A 17,359-nucleotide genomic window follows, 5' to 3' on the forward strand; every position below is an offset into this window, starting at 1 on the left:
AATTACATGGAGAGACAGGGTGTGCTCAAGATTACAGAGAAGCCAAAAAAAACCATATTTGTTTAACTTACTGACCTGAAAATGTTGCACTCTGATATTTAGATAAAATATGACAGGAATCACCTTGCCGATGGTGTTAACCTGTTTTGAATGAAAAGAGTGGTCACACTCCTACTCTTATTCCTGCTCATTCCCTTTGAATTGCGGTGAGTGTGACTTCGTAACATTTGATCACTGATGCCCAAACCTTCTGCAAACTACTGCATGTCATTAATTGTGTTTTAGCTGCTGGTAATTCATTTTAAGGCATCGTGAAGTCTTTACCTTTGGCGCCCTCTCGTGGCCGCATTAAGTCCCATCATGGTCATACTCAGACTCCGTCAAAAGCATTAAGGATTAAGTTGAAATATACATTTTTCTTCTCACCTGGATTGGACAAGTAAGTATATTTAGTAACTTCTGCTTTTCTTTATATTTCTTCCAGTCCAGCAATTGAATGTCTTTGTATCACAGAATACATGATTGAATATTTGTTGTTATCATTGGGGGTTGTTTACGATTTGTGAAAGGTTTTAAAAAGTATGACGTTTCGTTATTTTCATTCATTTATTTATACATTTTTCATGATAACAGACAGACAGCTCCCAATAGGTTACCACAGTGGTATATATATATATATATATATATATATATATATATATATATATATATATATATATATATATATATATATATATACTGTAGTTTGCCACTGCTACACCTTTGATTTGCACTTACATGTAGTATATAATTGTAAATGTTTTCATTAGATTCAGTTCTGAAATTATGCTGTAAAAAAATAAGTGTTTGCATTAATTCCCACCTGTTGCTTTCAAACATGATTTGTCTCCTTTAAAGGGAGAAAGAAAAACTGGGAAGAGGCTTCCTCCTGACCCATTGATTTGACTCTGCTGCCCTCTAGTGGATGACTGACCTAAACACTTTGTGACGCAACTGCTTGAGGATGAAAGGTTTTATTTTTCAAATATTTTAATGATTGCCCCACAAAGGATTACAATGATGCATGTCTGTTTGTACTCAGATTCAAATACTGTTTATTTATATTTTTCCTCAAATCACTGTTTTCTCATCGCAACGTGTTGTTTTGTGTCTCAGGTTTGTGATTGTTTCCAAAGAGGGCATTCAAGTCTTTTAATTGCATGCTGCTTCAGCTGCAATTCTATTCAATCATGCAGCATTTACATATACAACCACTAGTAATGAAAACAGCCACTTGATCACAGTTTATGTAGGTCTGTCTTTTTGTTCACCAGTTACTTACTTGTTGTTACCATGCTGGTGCGTGATGAAAACCTACCACACAGCTAGTATGTCTGTTATTAAAGCTTTCTTTACCAGATGTTCAAGCATTGAAGATTCGATTGCACTTGCTCTTTCTTAAAACATCCCTATAAAAGAACAAATTCGACGAAGGAGGTTATTCAGGATAATTTGGTATTTATTTTTATTGGAGGATGACTTGTTCATCACCTTTTGCAAACAGTCAGAACAGGCATGGATCATTGAAACCCAGGGTCAATCTGACCCCTCTTTCTCTCTCTCTCTCTCCTCTCTGTCTTTTTCCCTTTTCCTTTTCTCCGCACTATCTCTCATGGGGAGGATCATTCATCACGGTTGTCTAAACACCCCGGTCACCCTGTGATCAGTGACTCCACCAGGTCAGACGTCGATCTGCTTCTGCATATGTGCGCATATAGATGAGGGGAGCGTTCGTGTCTTCTTTTAAACACTGTACTTCATTCCCTTTGCAGCACGCTGTTGAAAGCAGATGTTCGTTTTCATCTCATTTTCCATTGTCTCCCGTTGCTTTTGTGCGTCCGTATAGTTGACCGACACCAGCGAGCTCTGGCGGTATATTTATGGGAACAAACGTTTTTCTGGGCAAATGTTAAAAATGTACACTTCTCTACACAACCAGGGGCATGTGGAGGTAAATTTGCAGAACAGGACAAGTGATTCAGTGCAGGGTAACTTACCTTTAGACAAAGTCATTGTCTCTACTTGCGATTGATTTGAATATACAGTACATGTTTAAAGAGGCACCAGAGAACAGCTTAGCTTTATGATAAGGTAAATTGTATGATAATAATAAGAAACTGTCAAGTTGGGTTCCCTCGAACCAATAAAAAAAAAAAAAAAGAAGGCTTAAACTTTGTATTTCATATGAAATACAATGACACCCCAGTTTTAACACTTGTATGCACAAAATGTACTTTTAAAAACAAAGCATATGAAAAATGACCCATTTTCCATGAGGGAGAACGATCATTTCCCTCAACATCCTGAAATAAGCTTCAATAAAGACAAAAAAAAAAGTAAAGTACAAACGTTTGGAGCAGCAAATGTACTGGAATCATGTTTGTTGTTTAGAAAGTATCACAGCCTCTTAAAAAAAAACTTTATGTAACAGCTAAAACATTCTTCTGTTCTGTTTGGATTTTTTTCCCCAGTGTTTCTACAAAAGATTTAGAGTCAGAGTATTATCATCAGAGTATGTTTTACTCATTTTAATATCAACCGTAACAGACATTTTGATGAGCAGTGGCCAGCGTTACAAGTCACTGTATATTAAAGGAAATGCACAAAAACAAAGTAGGGATCATCCAACAATCCATTCTGTGCACTCCCTACAATACAACTGAACAGATGGAAGGGGCATGATGCTCATGAATATAAATAAATATAATTTTCTCGTTTGCTGGAGCAGCCTCAGATTGTCTCAATAAAGCCAAAAATATGAGGAGCAATCAAGACAGCGGAACTTTCTAAAGCGGCGGTTTCTTTTGTCGGCAGACACTCTGTCATCAATATACAAAAGCTGGAGCCTCACGGGTCTGCTCTCGTGCTCGTGGTTATTTTCTTTCACGTGTGCAAATCTAAGACCCGACTGAGCCACAGTTTCAAAGCAGGAAAAAAAATAAATAAAAAAAGTCATCAGTACATCAAAAGACACTTAAATAAAGTTCACCTGTGAAACTACTGACCCGAGGGCCATTTACTCATATTGCTAGAAAAGCTCCAAACATTGGATTACATTATACGTACATGCTTATTATATTCACAGTGATGTTTTCACATCTTACAACAATAACCACTTCCATGATTACAATGTGTGTGCGCAGACAAGATTTGTGGTTCTGATCATTTCCTATAGATATATTTGGTTTTCCAAAGCTGCTGCCGATGCAGAGCTCTTCGAAATCTTTGTTTTTCTCTTTATTTGACTCTTGACGTAGGCCTGTAAGCTGCATAACATAGAGTCAGCGTGGAGGATCTTGAGAGGGATATGCTGCAGTATCCAACCCTGTTCACACACACACACACGCACACACACGCACACACACAAAATAAAACATTAGTCGACCGCAATATTGACTCTTATTTTGGGAGTTATGCTTGCGCTGGTAGGTCTCACCAGAGCGGTGTGGCAGATACTGCCATTTGTTCGGTCTCCAGCTCGGACGTACTGCAGAGAGGATTTGACAAAGTTTTCTGCTGACAGAGTCACAGTGCTCGTTTGTTGGTATGCTGTCATTCGAGTGGAGACCCCGAATGGAGCAACAGCCTGAGCGCGTCCAAAGAACAGAGGGAAAGAAAACAACATCATATGAGACAAATAGATCTTTTAAAAATGTATATTTATTATTCACAATCAAAACACCTGAATTATAATGCCCTTCTCTTTGTATTCCGCTTGAAGGCCTTGAGAAAATCTTTCCACAAATACCTGCAGGAACATAAATGGGAGTGTTGAGCAGTCATACTACAAAACCGATGTGGCTTGAAGAAGTGGTCCCACCTTAGACGCAGCATAAAGGGTGTAAAAGGGAAAAGGGATGGATGCAATTCCAGAGGAAATATTCACAATCAGCCCCTTTCCCCTGCGGGAGAAAATCACAAATGTAGAGTATAACCCGATATTCAATGTTGCATCAAATAGCTTTTTATCACCATAAACTTTCTATTCAATACAAAGAATTTGTAGTAAACCTTTTGTCCATGCCTGGGAGGATTATTTTACACATCTGAAAAAAAAAAATTAAAAAAAAATAGGATAAATAGGAGAGTGATGAAAGAGATTCTGGATTCATGAGGTTTGTCACAAGATAGATAACATTTAGTCGACTAAATGCTCTTTGTTTAGTTATTTTTTTCCAATAATGAAAAAAAAAAAGACAAATAATCTACATGAATAATATCGTCAACAGATTGTTAGATTTTCTTCTTTGGTCCACTTTCTTGCAAGTTCCATAAAAAAAACAAAAAACAAGGACCAACAGCAGTTCTCTCATTTTGGGACAAGAAAATAACACAATGACATGATCTTACCTTCACCATGGTTTTCACATTGCAGTTGACCACCTTGATAATTGTCTGAAATGATACACAACACATATCCAATCAAATCTAATTTTTTTTAGATCAAATAAAAAAAATAGTGATGCCTTTAAGGACTGATGCAGTTACTTAATGCACTGATGCCCAAAACAGAGAAGTGTTACGTCATCTGCACAAGCAGCTTGTTTATTTCCACGTTAGAAGTCAGTTATGACAATCAAAGTGTATAAATGAATGGCCACTATACTCTCATGATGCAATCGGGTCAGGTGGGCGGGTGCGAGGTGGAGTTGTGACCAAAGACAGGGCCTCCAGTTTTTTTTTTTTGTCAAGAAGATGAATGGATGGATGAATATAGGATATAACATTTTGCTTCCTCATAGTCCATTGTAACTATAGTTTTAAGCAGCGGAGACATCACTGACCTGGTCCAGGTCCTCACAGTCAAGATATCTGGACGGTACAACACCGGGCAGCATACCCACATTATTGACTGGTGGAATGAAGAAGTAGTGGTTTCAGAAGGACAAATGAAAATTAGCCCCATCATTATAGTATTTGTGTCTTCTTTTTTTTTAATATCCTTGGAAGGATCTTATGCATAAATGTTACACAAGAAAAGAAGTGTCCCACCTAAAATGCCAATGTCCAGGTCTTTAAGCTGATCTTCAATTTCACTGAAGACATTTTCATTTACGAAGTCTGTCGTTATCACTTTCACAGTCTGGCCCGTAGCGTCACCTGGAACAGAACAAGGAGATCGTGTTATGTTCTATTAAAAGCCACATGCTTAAAAAAAAAAAGACGAGGAAATAGCCGCATATTTATTACCGATTTCCTTTGCCACCACATCCAGTCTTATTCTTGTCCTGCTCATGATAATCACGTTCATTCCTCTCTCCGCCAGCTGAGACGGAACACGACGCAGGAGGAAACATAAATGTGCTTGAACGACAAATTTAAACGCTTCGGAAATAGAATTTTTTCACTTTTTGCCAGAGGAAGCCAACAAAACAATAGTCATAATATAATCACAAAAACATGCGTATCAATCCGACTGAAGCCATAACTTTTATTCACGGGCTGACCTGTTAGGCATCGCAGTGTAAATGGAGGGATAAAACGGCAATGACTTGAATCTCTATAAAGCTTTTACTTTACAACAAATGTGAGAAACTTTCCGAATCCGACCCGACAAAAGCCCTCGAAGCCCCAGCCAGTCTGGAGAGATCAAATTTAGCTGAACGTTCATTGTACATGTGACAAATATTAAAGCATTCCACAAGAGTGCTGATGTTTACCGTGAAAATGATTCTCGTCTTTTAATGGCTTGTACTTTTGCTGCAGGAAATATTTGTTTGTGTAAAAAAAATCAGTCTGACAGTCACTTACTGCAAGTGCATATGCTCTTCCTATGCCCTCTGAAGCTCCAGTGACCACTGAAACAGAGACGTGAGAAGGAGTTAAAAAAAAGAAAAAGAAAAATCCCATCACTTGTCACGCTGTCCTGCGGTTTCCATCCTCAACAGTAAGGGGGCCTCTGAAACCCAGATCTGCGTCTCCTCGTAACTCCCATGTCACGCAGACCCATGCAGGCCTGCATTTGTCTTTGTTCATGCTGCTGCCTACCCAACCCATCCTGTTCTTACTGACTGTTCTAAAACAGCATGTCCTCCTATCCTGATAAAGGAACGTCTGAGTACAGACAGTTACTACTTGTTTCTTTCACTGCTCTCCCTTTACCCCCCCCCCCCCCCCCACACACACCCTTTGCAGTTGTGAATTCAGGAGCATCCACGGCGAACTGTGTGGTTCAGGATTAACTGAAGCAAGCAAGACCTTTTCAACAAGACGTACCGGCTCTGGGGGTGGTTTTGCACTGAGATCTGAGACTGTCAAGTAGCTGCTCAAGTGCTTGCAAGAATTTTGCCTCATTTCATTTGTTTTTTTTTTTCGAATAGGAAAAGTAGCAGCTGTTGAGAAAAGTCTTCCTCGGGGGGGTCTACAAACTTTTTCAATCAACAGAGCCAATATTGCCTCACCTTAAAACAGAGCAGGATTTGTCTTCGTCTTAAAAATAAAGCGAACGTAACAACTGCATATGTGCACATTAAAGCGCTATTTTCCTCTGAGGCTTTCTTTCTCTTTTTGATTTAAAGAGCTGGGGTGTGAAACTCAACATTAAAGTCTGCCAGATGAAAACGGAGATATGACACATACCGTAGTTGACTCGGTCCTCTACCTTTTATTTAAGTGTTAGATTTGTCACCTAGAACTCTAATAAAAGACTCCTCTTAAAGTAATAACTCTTCTGTGGTGCACAATTCATATCAAAGCCAAATAAATAAATGAGAATAAGTCTTTATTTGATAATATGTGAAAGCTATAGGGAGCCAGGCTCAAAAGCTCCGTGGCGTTCCAGAGCTGCAGATTGCAGCTCACAATCATTTGTTCGTTTAAAACAATGTCAAAACATAAATTCAAAATCTCCTGACATTTTGGGGATATTGCATGACCCTTAAAGAAAATTGGTTTGATGCAGCACTTTGTTTGTTCCTGACTGAGGCTTTAATGAGATAAGTTATTTATAAAAAGCAAAGACATTTGACTGTGTGTACAGTACCACAATGTCCCATCTCCAGTGTTTCTGATGTTCTTATGAATAGCGAATATAATGTAATATACTCAGCCTATTTAGTGCAACCTATTTCGATCGCTATCGAACCACATCAGGCAAAGTGTTGTTTTTTCTTCTTCTTCCAAATCACAGATTTATAGATTATCTGGTCCAACACCAGAAAAATAAACATCTCCGCTGTGGTTGGTTGCTAATGAGAATGTGAGCAACGGACACCTCAGAGCTTGAGAAATAAATCTGACAGTCTCTCAGTATGGTTATCCATCTGCACAGCTATGAAGAAAGGAGTGTACTCTTCTTGCTTTGGGGCGAACATGATAAACCGGCTTGTTCATATCGCAGCGACAGGCTTCTGAGACCATTAGTGAGGTGTGGGATAAGCACCTTTAAAGTCACCTGGCTACGATTCAACACTACTCCATAAGTGGAATGCCCCATATCGTGCTCTCAACATCCATGCAAGAATTGTCCAGAGGCAGAGCAGCAAGGAGATCCCGGTGCAGATTTCATGTGTTTGTGGTCATCCTGAACGGGTTTACATTCCAAAAGACTTGCCTGAATTTGTTTCACTACAAGTGGTACTTTATTTTCTACCCCTGCTGTGCTTGATAGGAATGTGTCAGTCAGGTTATTTCTTTTAATGCACTTATCTATTAGGACACAAACTGAATTCAAGCCTACCGTGTCTCTTAGTAGAGCTGAGTTAGTGTTTTCCACTTTATTTTAGACTTGTCTGTAAATATATTTGGATACTATGTCACCACCTTGTTTCCTTTTCTGACCAGTCCTTCTGGCAGAACATTGGGTAAGGTCATGACCTTTGGTGCGAGGCACACAGGCTTTATCCCGGATGTTGCAATGCCTTGCTATAGTGTAAATCTAACTGTTTGTGGAGGTTTGATGTAAAAACTCAGTCACTTCTGAGCTGTTCTAGGCCCTGTGGTATTTTGTGACTGATCATGTGGACGTTGCCCTGCAAGGAGGAAATCCAATGACCCATGGCACCACAAATCTATTGGATATCCTCCCCGACGCTTCAGCATCTTCAGTCAAACAAGGATACAATCTTGGGTATTTAGTTCACTCTGCTGACATCAGCCCAACCACCAGGCATCCAGCAAGGTTTCCGAACACTAACTTACAGTAATCTTTTTTGCCCTTCTTTATGAGAAGAAACAAAAGTGGTAAACAAATGCTGCCAGCAATCGAACTTGCTGGAATGCAGACTCTTTGGAGATGGTTCTGGCTGCGATCTACTGGTGCCTTTGCACAAAGAATTATAGCAAACACAGATTGTCTCATTCAGAATTGTCAGTTTGTTGAGACAAAGTTTCACTGCAGGTTTTATGTTGAAATAGTTATGTAATGTTTGGTTATGAAAAGGCTTTGTTTGGGGACACACTTGGTCAATTACACTGGCCAGAACACAACAATCTGCATTTTCCCCAAAAAACATTTCCCATTATGCAAATGATTTCCACGAATTGAAATGACCCGTGGAAGCCTTTGCAAAGGGGAATTCGGGGAAAAAAGAAGGCTACAGAGAAGAAAGATACTATGATTTAGAATAACCAGTCAGGGCAATTACTTTAGGTAAAGCTGTACTGTAACAAAATGCTATTTTTAAACAATTTTATCAGAAAATGAGACTTTGTTTTATGTAGTTTTGGTACACATGGATTTTGTGTTTGCATCTTTATATCTAGGTTTTTGTTGAAATTGTTGAATGTTTTCCTTTAGGATTTCAATAATTGTCATTGGGATTTGAAGGCCCTGGAGTTAGAAACATGTGTTTTTTAAACTGAAGAGCCCTGGAGTCGTCATTCTACTATCAATATTTTTTTTTATCCACAGTTAAGCCAATAACAGTGCATTGTTTTCAAAAGGCGTTTTCCTCATTTTTCCTCCCCAAATACGAGAGCATTACTCAACATTGTAATCTGTTCAGAGGAGTGAACGTGAGTGTGAAATCTGTCTCTCTGTGGACCGTAGAACTGTCCACGGGGGACCCTACCTTCACCCGTAGTACGCCAGGCGTGGCTACAATCCCCTGCAGCTCGACATTGGATCAAGTTTCGAAAATGGATAGGTGTGCTTCTAAAAAAAGGTTCAGCAAGTTGCTTTAAACATTCCTGAGAACTTTTTGTCAGTTCATTGGCAGGACATTAATGAGAATCTCCTATTGAAGCGCAGAGATCCTGGTGGAAGATAAGGCTGCGTCTGCCCTGGGGTTAGCAAAATATGATTTGCACATGTAAAAGAAAACTAAAAATAAGACACCTTCTATAACTTCTCATTTGAAGTTTGTGAAAGTGAACGGATCCACCTGTATTTGGATTCACGGTAATTTTGGGAGGGGGGTGGGGGGGATCAGGAATTGAATTGGTGATTCACAGCCTCTTTTAGAAACCATCTGGGAGGATGCCCAGAAAAGAAGCGGAGAACCAAAACTCACTGCCTTCCAGATTTGGCATATTGAGTCAGATGTGCATGACTCAGTGGTGAAGAGTGGCTATATAAGTTTCTCTTCTTTTCGATTGAATGAATTTGGACTTCTTTTGGATTTCTTTTACTACTCTAAAGATTCAGAGGTATTTTACAAGGCATGCTCAGCTGACCCATGCAACAGGAATTTAAGATGCCTGATAATGGGACCACTTGTATCTAATGGGACCACACACTCGAATAAAGGTGTTTTCCAACCGTAAAGAGATAGAAATGAAAGCAGCAGGATGGGGTTTATGCAGCCCAGAACATGCCGTTCTGATGTTTTTCCTCCGTGCCAGATTGGAATGAAAGTGGAAAGAAAAGACAGATCAGCCCAGTCTTCTGTGTTTTTCACGAGGCTTCTTTTAGCTCTGTGGGAGACTGAATAACCTCTTTGGAAGATGCCAAAGGAGATCTCTCAAGTTGACGAGACTGCTGTGGCACCGGCGGGGGAATGCAGACTTTCGAAGAGGCAGGATAGAGCTGAATGAGAGCACTTGTCTGTGTTTAAGTTTAACTGACAAGACTCTCGGGTTTTTAGGACCTTTAAACTTTAGACCTGTTGCAGCAGGTGGAGCTCATAGCAGTGTCCAGCTGACAACCATTGTTTGCCTCGGTAAGATACGTGTGCAGGTTATATTGAACCTGTTTTCTTCAGTGCTTTTCCTTACCGGTCACACCGGTTTACCTTACCGGTTATTACTGTAACTAGACATGACGAGAGGAGATATTTTGTTAGCAGAACAAATTTTTTTCATGATCATGTAACACATGCTCCATGTTGAATGTTTTTCTATGCAAATGGGCCCATAACAGAACTCAGCACTTGAACTGACAAGTACAAGCTTGTAAAACAGTTTTAAGTCGAAACCAGTCTCAACTGGAAAATCTTCTTTTTATCTTGCAGTTTTACAGCGTGATTTCTTTGATTCATCAGTGAGTTTATTTCAAGTGCCGACTTTGCCTGTACAGGCACATTTAGACACGTGTGCTTGAACTCATTTATCCATTTAAACATATAAATAGACAGTGAGTTTATTAATGACTACAATTATAGTCTAAATAGGCTACTCCTTTCTTCAGTTATATATGTATTTGAGTAGGGACACACACACACACACACACACACACACACACACACACACACACACACACACACACACACACACACACACACACACACACACACACACACACACACACACACACACACACACACACACACACACACACACACACACACAGCTTACCTGCCCACTCTCCCATAGAGGTGAAGAAGGTTTTTGATAGTGGAAACCAAAGTTTTGGAAAAAGGATCCTACTAAAAAGCAGCAGTTTTACTGCATAGTACAGAACAACAACAGCACCAAGAAAAATGAAAAACATTTCCAACAAATCCATGATTTTCTGACACAGCAAACTCAATCTGAAGCCACTGTGTACTGTAAAAGAAAGTTTTTAGCCTGGTGCTCACAGACTGAAGAGAAAAAAAAACCTTGCCAGAGAGGACACTCCCATTTCAAGATCTCTCTCTCTCTCTCTCTCTCTCTCTCTCTCTCTCTCTCTCTGACACACACACACACACACACACACACACACACACACACACACACACACACACACACACACACACACACACACACACACACACACACACACACATTAATGATAATAAACAATCTATATTTCAAGTATTTTCAGCCCAAATGCATAGGCAGGTATTCATTAACTAATTCACTACTATCCCACATTTTAAATGTGCACACCTGACACTTATTTTTTCTTAATATTTTATGCATTATTTCACTGTAGCATCAGTTACAATCATCTCATGGGCATCTCATCAAATCATTAAAACATCTCATTAAATTTCTACTACTACTGCTGTTTATGCTGCTGCTGTCTGTGTTCAGATCATTTTGTCATAATTTTACATCATACACCTGTAAGTACAGACATCTTTCAACCCTCTAACATTACTTTTTTCATTCGACATTTGTTAGAATTCCCTTTGTGTCTCGTTACAAAGAAATATCACACTTGGTGTGTAAAAACAAGCAGTGTCCAATGCAATACACACTGCTCCTGCACATGTTGCGCCACAGCAGCATACCTCCTACGTCATCACTACGCGCCTGCTGTGTTCCCCGCGCCATTCCTCCAGCGTGTGTTTCCATCTCTCATCACAAACACTGACAGAGATTTTGCAGCCACTGTTGTAACCCCAGATTCTTCTGCTTTCTGTCGCCAGTCTTTCAGGTGAGTCCAATCCTGCATATCTTCTTTTGTTTGCAACATGTGCTTTGTTACTGAAAGAAAACAGGCTCATCAGGACGAACATTGTCGGCCCGTGGAAATGGATTGAGTAAGTTTAGCTCGCCAGCTAGCCCAAAGTTAGCCTAGGTGTCTGGGTTATGGACGATTTGGAGATCTTTATATCACAGTTTCAGTTGTGATTGGTGCATTCTGGTCGCAGACAACACTTGCAGCAGGTTATAGTAAACAGACAATGAATAATGACATTTCAATGCACATCCCAACAGTGAAGACTTGCTGTTGTATTCTGATCTCTCACTCCTGACTTTGTTTTGTGTCTCTCTGGGTTTTATAAACAAAACCAGCGCTTCTCACACACACACGTGATTTGGCTCTTGTGTCATACTCAAAGCAACATGCCCGTGCTCGGACAGAAGACGAAGCCTGGCTGTGGATTAACGAGGTGTAGTTTGAGGAGCGACCAGCTTAGCGCCTGTTAGCTGAACGTCTCCTGGACAAGCGTTTGACAACGAGCTAGTATTAGCTTCACAGGCCGAGGCATGGATATTCGACAGGTGTCTATCCCTTTATACTGGTGATTTAAAGCGTTAAATCAGCGTAGCTGTCTCATTCGTATCACAGTAGTCAGCTGGTTTAATCCCCCCCCAAAAAATGTAAAGATGAGACGATGCTTGAAATCAATGCAGGTCGTTCATGAACACCTCGACGTGGTTCTGAGACGATTTGCACGTCTCCCAAACACTCTAACCACCGAACCACCAAATTAGGGGGGATGAATGGTCTGCAAAGGGGTTTATCCTAAACATTTCCCACAACATAAGGGTGGTGGACAGGCGACAAGTTTCATAAGACACCTCAATATGTGCAGTGAAGACCGGCGTAAATTCACACAGCAGCAATACAAATGACCTTTTCCTCATGTAGTGTTCATATAAGCTCTTATTAGCACAGTCAACACACATATTCCCTCAGTAACCTGCCTGTTTCAGCCTGTCACATCACTGACTCGGAGTACTGAAATGGATCCTCAAAATCTCATTCGAGTCACTTTGGGTAAATAGCTAAATAGGAGTGTGCTGCTTTTGTCATGGCCCTCATCAGCTGTTTGGTTCGGTCCCTTGACATGAGTGTCATCTTGACAAACCAAATCCCAACCCTCCTGTTTTTTCCTCCAACACTTTTACATCAAATTGTCTGGTATTTCTCGTATGTATTGGTGATCCAAACTGTGCTTCCTTTGAAAATGTGGAGCTTTAATTTTTCTTTTTGCTTGTATTCATGGACATGGTTTACAGCGTTCCCTCGTCACTAATGAAAAATCTGGCTGTGTAGCAAATGTGCTTCAATGTTTGACTATAATTTGAATTTTCTTCCGTTCGTTTCATGGCTATCTTGGTTGATTCATGTGATGATGAGCTTGTTTGTCTGACAGAAATATAATCCCAATCAGTTTGCGGATTGTTCCTTGTTAAGCTCTAACGCCCCAATGCTTTGAAACTTATTCACCACAGGATTTACCAGCACAATATTTGCAGATTGTGCTTCACCTTGTTTTCATTTTGGGGCGCAGGATTGGAGCGGTTTCGGTCTCCAGAAAAAAGAAAAATCGAATTTTGGGCTTTGCAATGGGCTGCATTTTTTTTTTTTTTTTTATATAATCGGCAACTTTCCATCCACTGGGCCAAACAAGATATCTTCATCTTTCATGCAGCACATCCATTAACCTGTTACTGTTTTTGGCCACTTTCCATTCAAATGTTTGTTTTTTCTGGTGCATTAGCTGCTTCATATGCTGGGGAAATGAAATTAAAAGTTTCTCAGGTGCACTGAAAAATGTTCTGTGTTGGATTGGTAAAGTAAAACATAAATTAATACATTACTGCTTTTAATGTTTGTTTTTTGCAATACATTTATCCAAATGAACATTTTAAAGTCCCACTCTAATAGAAATTGTTTATAGGACTGAATGTGAAATTGTAATGTTACAATGCCCAAATTTCAAGACATGTTGAACTTTTGATAAAATTACTGTTGATGTGAAGTAGTCGGATTACCCTGAGGGACGCTGGCACTGCTGGTACCTGCAGGTACCTGCAGCTGTAATTCTGTTGATATCTCAATGCTTGAGTGGATTAATTGTCAGTTTTGTTTTCTGATACAGCCTTCCTTTGCTAGTTTGTTCTCATTTTCCAGGTGTAAGTACTCACAAACCGTGCTGGTTTTGATACAGGACATTTCTCACCGTACTGTTCAAAGCTGCACTCTGCTTGGGTGTTTCCAAGGTAGTCCCAACTAATGGATGACATTATAGCGGCCTTATATATGAATAAGACACTACCTGGTTCAACTGAGTAATATTTATACGTATAGCCGAGTAGGTGTGGGCGTCCCAAGTCAACGTACATACTTGGTTTGTTACATCCATAGGTCATTTTTGTTGCCGTTCCATTTTGTCTTTGACAGTTTACATTTTGCTGCGCAAATAACAAGAGAAAAATCTGTTTATTTTAATCTTTGAGAACAAATCATGTCTTCAATATATTGAGGACATTCTCATCCACATTGATTCATGGGTTTCTTCATTAGGTACACTTTCAAACATGCACTAGGGCATAAGGCCAATCAGCCTGTCATACCATGTGCCTATCCTGTTGGCTAAGAACAGGGAACTGTGGCGACAGCTCCCACAAACTCCCCAAAATTGAAAATTGGAAGCATGTTGCCTGGTCTGAGGTTTGATTTCTGCTGTACATGAAACCATGGATTCAGCCTGCCTTGCATCAACTGTTCAGGCTGCTCCTGGTGGTGTAATGGTGTGGAGGATACTTCTTGGTATCACCCCTTAGTATTGATTGAGCATCATTTAAATGTCACAGCAGTATTGTTTTTGACCATGCATGGTATATGACCACAGTATACCGTCGTCCGGTGGCTGCTTCCAGCAGGATAGCACCCTGTATCACTCCGTGTTTAGCCGAAAGACTCGCACACATACGATTAGAATAGATAACTGCATCAACCCCCCGATCTGTGAAGCAGGAGCGCTAACCACTACAACACTGTGCAGCCCTATTCAAGAGTAGAATGATACTAGTTTCACAACTTTTATAATAAAAAGACCCATTTAAACTTCTTCATTTAGAGTATTCTATTACATTTTATTAAATCAGCCTATGCCCATAGTGCTGATTTTATGTGTAACGCTTGTCTTAATACTGATGCAGGTAAAGAGACAATGTTTTCTGGTGTGTATCTGAACTGTAGATGGCAGCCTTGCTCAGTCTTTCTCACTCACTCTTCAGCGATGATGCCAGACTACCTGTGCAGCTCGCACACAAAACACTTTCCTCATCAGTTACGTATGAAAATCTTTGGTCTCGTCTTTTTTTTTTTTCCTTTCTGTTCTCAGCATGGTTTGTATGTGCATTTCCCTGCTGCACCTTCACATGATTACTGAACAGACACGCATGATATATTTGGCCGGTTGCTTTTTCTTTCTTTTTTCTTTTTTTTTTTTTACAAGTATCGGCTTTGTTTCTGTTGTGAAGAAGAGAAGACAAAACAAACACTTTCAACCTGAGGTAACCTTCGATTGAAATGTAGAAGCATGACCTCAAGAGACATTGGTGCTCTCGGTGCAGGTCTGTTGAAGCAACAGTTTCTTATTCCATTCGAGAATCTCTTTATGCGGTGCAGAGGCGACTGACTCAGGTACTTTCTTTGAGATTGAAAAACTAATTGGAAGTGTGAAACTGGGATGCCAGAATACTATCTGTGACATAGAAGGGCTCTTTGCTTGGCAAGCATATGACAGCTAGTCTGTCTATTAGGTACGCCTCGTATTTCGTTGGATTGTATGATTTTAAAAAAATGAGGTGGGAAAAGATGCAACAAACAATGTTCCTTGTTGTGACATTTTTTTTTTTATTGACCTGATTTGCCTTTCTCAGCTTTCACTTGATGTTTGATTTGTTGTGTTTTGCCTCCACTGAGATATTTTTTTGGGAAGCTCTTTTCCCCCCAACAGAACCAGAAGATTTTTTTACAAGACGAGGATGTGAATTCTTACTTTTTCCCCCTCTTCCTCTTTTATCCCCTTGCAGAAATATCCAGATATGGATATGGACAGTGCCAGCTCGGTGGTGCTGCAGGCCTTAACCCAAGCTACGAGTCAGGACACAGCCGTGCTGAAGCCTGCGGAGGAGCAGCTCCGGCAGTGGGAGACCCAACCGGGCTTCTACTCAGTTCTTCTGGTAAGGGGGGCGATATTGAATCGAATGGTTTTCACCCTGTACCTGACTCGGTAGAGAGAATTCAATCGATTTCACATTAACGACTGGGTTCAATTCACAAAGAAATGGCAACATTTCCCCTTTGTGTTCCCAACTCATTGTGGTGCTGCACAAAGACCCTGTAAAGTCCAGATTCTGGTAACTTGCTGACACATGTCCTTCCCACCAACCAGCACAAAGCTCCCTTATTATCTGCATTTTGTTAGTTCAGTGCCTTTTTTGTGGAATTTCCTCAATAATCTACTCGGTCCTCAGTAGTGACTGTGTTTCTACTGAAAAAGTCGGACTGTGCTTTATAATGTTTTGATGACGCGACTGAACCAGGCCAACATTCTGTCCATACTGTTGCCGATCAGTGTCTGACTTGATAAATCAGCCTGAACATACAGGTAATATTTCATAATGAGCATTTCAAGAGCACATCGGTGGCTTTTATATTCAGTTTGTATGACACTTTGTCCTGGCATTTCCACACAAAACCACCAACCACCGCAACAGGTCAGACGGTGGTGAGAGGCAGGCAGAGCGAGGAAAGATCACTGAAGGGCAGACAACTCCGGCTGGCTGTAGTTTTTGTCAAATCTGAACAGTTGTTAAGCACACTGGATTCTTTCTTTTGGTAAATCCGCATCAAAATGAGTATTACATTCCCGTGTCGGTCGGCTAATGGTTTGATTAAGTCTCTGCTAAATCATTTCCAAAAGTCCAACAAAAATGCACTTTCAGCTTTGCGGGTGTCCCTCAGCGTCCTCAGCAGGGCCAGCTTCAGATAGCGGCCGTGGTATACGTCGGTATATGTCAGATGTTTTTGACATTCAGTGCTAACTTACTACAGAAGATGTCAGTCAAATCCTTGACCATAACCCCTTTAATTTGAAGCATATTAACCAAACGCGCGTCGATATACTAGAATTAAAATTCACATATTGTCTCATGAGCTCTTCATCCTTGCACATGATAAATCATAAATTTGCCCACTCCTTAGTTAACTGCTGAGGGTGCAGACATGCTTGAGGCAATTAGAGGTCCAGTACAACAAATATTGACTCAGGCCCCATTTCATGTGAAAACACACTCCTTTTTATTTATTTATTTATTTATTTTTTAATTTTCTTTGAGAAAAGTTTTGTATTTGCAGGGAAACGTTTTAAAAATGTAAACAACTATGCAGTTAGCATGTAGGGCCACTAGCAGATGCTGTTGCTTGTTTTTTTGTAATGAAACCACACACAGACTACAAAGCTCTAAACATTAACAATGTTGAGTA

The 17,359-nt window shown here is 40.1% G+C and overlaps 2 protein-coding genes across 2 annotated transcripts in view; one reads left to right on the forward strand and one right to left on the reverse strand.

The window, feature by feature from the left end:
- Nucleotides 1-1,483: 1,483 nt before the first annotated feature.
- On the reverse strand, nt 1,484-11,052 carry hsd17b3 (hydroxysteroid (17-beta) dehydrogenase 3). Its single transcript, XM_080466473.1, has 11 exons — nt 10,774-11,052; nt 5,791-5,837; nt 5,230-5,305; nt 5,032-5,139; nt 4,824-4,891; nt 4,390-4,434; nt 4,051-4,085; nt 3,860-3,941; nt 3,722-3,787; nt 3,476-3,625; nt 1,484-3,364 (listed from the first exon to the last, which is right to left on the reverse strand). The coding sequence occupies exons 1-11, from the start codon at nt 10,922-10,924 to the stop codon at nt 3,209-3,211; spliced, it is 984 nt and encodes a 327-aa protein (XP_080322599.1). The 5' UTR covers nt 10,925-11,052; the 3' UTR covers nt 1,484-3,208.
- A 4,860-nt stretch (nt 11,053-15,912) lies between these two features.
- ipo11 (importin 11) overlaps nt 15,913-17,359 on the forward strand; it is a 116,541-nt gene continuing 115,094 nt past the window's right edge. Inside the window, exon 1 of the mRNA XM_080467840.1 lies at nt 15,913-16,053. Within this exon, the coding sequence (XP_080323966.1) occupies nt 15,916-16,053 (138 nt within the window). The 5' untranslated portion in view covers nt 15,913-15,915. The remainder of the gene's footprint in view (nt 16,054-17,359) is intronic.

Source organism: Lipophrys pholis, assembly GCF_963383615.2.
Source record: "Lipophrys pholis genome assembly, chromosome: 7".
Taxonomy (NCBI): Eukaryota; Metazoa; Chordata; class Actinopteri; order Blenniiformes; family Blenniidae; genus Lipophrys; species Lipophrys pholis.

Excerpts from the sequence above, each read along its gene's own strand:
- hsd17b3 (XM_080466473.1), bottom strand. The coding sequence starts at position 10,924 with ATGGATTTGTTGGAAATGTTTTTCATTTTTCTTGGTGCTGTTGTTGTT. Across the intron at positions 4,892-5,031 it reads CCTGGACATTGGCATTTTAG|TCAATAATGTGGGTATGCTG; the intron begins GTGGGACACTTC and ends TCATTCCACCAG. Across the intron at positions 4,086-4,389 it reads ATGTGAAAACCATGGTGAAG|ATGTGTAAAATAATCCTCCC; the intron begins GTAAGATCATGT and ends TTTTTTTTTCAG.